The sequence below is a fragment of the Gymnoscopelus braueri genome (assembly GCF_963280865.1).
Source record: "Gymnoscopelus braueri genome assembly, chromosome: 8".
NCBI lineage: Eukaryota > Metazoa > Chordata > Actinopteri > Myctophiformes > Myctophidae > Gymnoscopelus > Gymnoscopelus braueri.
Genome location: NC_137609.1, coordinates 41,263,238 through 41,265,737, shown reverse-complemented (window position 1 = coordinate 41,265,737; position 2,500 = coordinate 41,263,238). Strand labels below are relative to the sequence as shown.

Here is a 2,500-nt window from a genome sequence, read left to right as displayed (position 1 = left end):
GAGGTTAGATGAAATAAAATAAACGCTAGGGATCCTGTAAGAAAAACATATTTTATTTGCTGTGACGTTTGCCGTGACGTTTTCGAGATTAACACTCTCAGGACTCTTTCCGGAGCCCTCATTCAGCCCCTCTTTGACTATGCCTTGCACCTCCTGGTACTCCAACATCTCAATGTCACTAAAGACTAGGCTTAAAGTTAAAACCTCCCAAAATAAACTGATTCGACTACTTCTCGGCCTGGGGCCCATCACCCACCTTTTTCCCACACATTTTGCTAGCCTAGGATGGCTCAGGGTAGAAGACAGGGTTAAACAATAAAAAATGGGATATATCGCATATCTGACTAAATACCTCCACAGCCACAATACTAGAGGGAGCGTAAACAGCGATCTGGTGCAACCACCTAGAACAAACATAAATGATCCTTCTACAGCACCTGCCACACAAGTGTGGAATGCCCCGACCCCATCCCTTAAAAAATGTGGTTCACTGGCTTCCTTAAAACAGCCCTGAAAATTCACCTTTCAGGAGGCCAAAGGAGGAGGTAGTTTTATCACTTCTCCCTTAGACAGGCCCCCCCCCCCCTTTTTTTCCCACTCTGTACGTACAGTGTTTTATATTTGTGATGATATTGAATGTTTGGTGCTATTTTTTACATGTTGATGAATTGAATACCTAGGACCCCAATGGAAACAAGACCGCAAGGACTCTTTTGCCGTTATCCTTTTAGACAAAGTGTTTTGACTGTACTCATGCCGTTTCACATTTCTGTCTAACAAAATATTCAATCAATCAATCAATCAATCAATCAATCAATCAACGCTCTTCATCAGACTTTGAGTCTGATGCAAATCTCTGTTATAGCTCAACAGTAGACATTTTGGCACTCGTTACAAAGTATCTGATTTTTTGCAAAGTTGTGTGTGAGTCCATGCATGCTTGCAATACAAGTGCTGTACAGCGTACATGAGTGCATTCAGTGTGTGCTGCCCCTGGCAGTTAAACAGGGACCAGGTGCAGAGCAGAGGGCTACAGCTTATATTACTGGGGGCTGCTTCCTGTTTGTGCCTCATGCTGCATGAGAGCAGATGATCATCACATGAATGAATGACTGACTCCGGAGAGGAGGAGAGGAGAGGAGAGGAGAGGAGAGGAGGAGAGGAGAGGAGAGGAGAGGAGAGGAGAGGAGAGGGAGAGGAGAGAGAGTCCCAGTAGTGATAACAAGGCCTTTCCATGACCCCCTCCTTTGGACAGGAAATAAACCATAGTCACCCAGAAGGCAGGGATGGTAGAGAGAGGGGGGGATAGAGATACTGAGAGGGGGGGGCTATAGAGATACAGAGAGGGGGGCTATAGAGATACAGAGAGGGGGGGCTATAGAGATACAGAGAGGGGGGGGCTATAGAGATACAGAGAGGGGGGGCTATAGAAATACAGAGAGGGGGAGAGGAAAAAGGTTTGAATGGGCTTTTCTCTGGCAAACATAACAGCTGTGTAAATGCTGGACTCTAGACTGTACCTACGCTCTGTGTGTGTGTGTGTGTGTGTGTGTGTGTGTGTGTGTGCGTGCGTGCGTGCGTGCGTGCGTGCGTGATCTCTCACCTTCGTATAGCTGTGCATACTGGGGGAAGCCAGCAGCGCGGAGCCAATCGCAGGCCTCCTTAGCTTCGATCTCTGGGAAAACAAAGCAAAAGAGAAAGGGATTTATGATAGGATGTTGTATATCTGGTATTTAAGACCCCGCCCACCTCCTCCCCACCACAGCTGCAGAGCAAAACGTCATCATAACAGTTGCTGCCCATGATGCCACCTGTGTGTCTGTCTATGACGCTGCAGGAACCCATATCAATCTATAGGCCAGTGGTTCTCAAACCTTTTCACGTCAAGGACCCCCAAAATGATATGTATTTGGCTGCAGACCCCCATCTCAAAAAATATTGTGTGCAAGGTATTTTTCAAAAATAGCAGATCTGCAAACTCATGAGCTTGTAGATCTGCTATTTTTGAATAGCCAAAGTGTAAAATATGGTTAAAGTGGCTAAAATGATTGTGACGCTATATTAACACATCTTGGTTGTACCAGGGGTGTACCCCTGGGGGGTCCCGGACCCCACTTTGAGAACCAATGATCTAGGCCAGTGATTTGCAACATTTTGACTGTTGCAGTGACTCATTGACTGCCATTGACGAGTGCACTCGTCAATAGATGGCGCTGTTCGCCAACCTATGAGTGCTCCTATGACTTATGGAGAACGGTAGACCCCGGAAATAATGTGATCACAACAAACCCAGCCCCGTCCGATCTAATGTCAAAGGATTTATAAAAGTACATTTTACTCTGCTTTCAACTGCCCACAACTATGGAATGGATTATCGCGGCGGCACACATTTTTTTCTCCAATTCTACGAGACTTGGCTACGTCTTTTAACCCATTAAGACCTGAGGTGATTCTTAAAAATGTTTTCTAAATCCTAACAGTTTTTTGAAAAAATCTTTTA

The 2,500-nt window shown here is 45.6% G+C and overlaps 1 protein-coding gene across 1 annotated transcript in view; it reads right to left on the bottom strand.

Annotated features, from left to right (window-relative positions):
• LOC308090001 (stAR-related lipid transfer protein 13-like) overlaps window positions 1-2,500 on the bottom strand; it is a 155,497-nt gene that overhangs the window by 22,400 nt on the left and 130,597 nt on the right. The window contains 1 exon segment of the mRNA XM_080435019.1: window positions 1,604-1,675. Coding sequence (XP_080291145.1) covers window positions 1,604-1,675 — 72 coding nt within the window.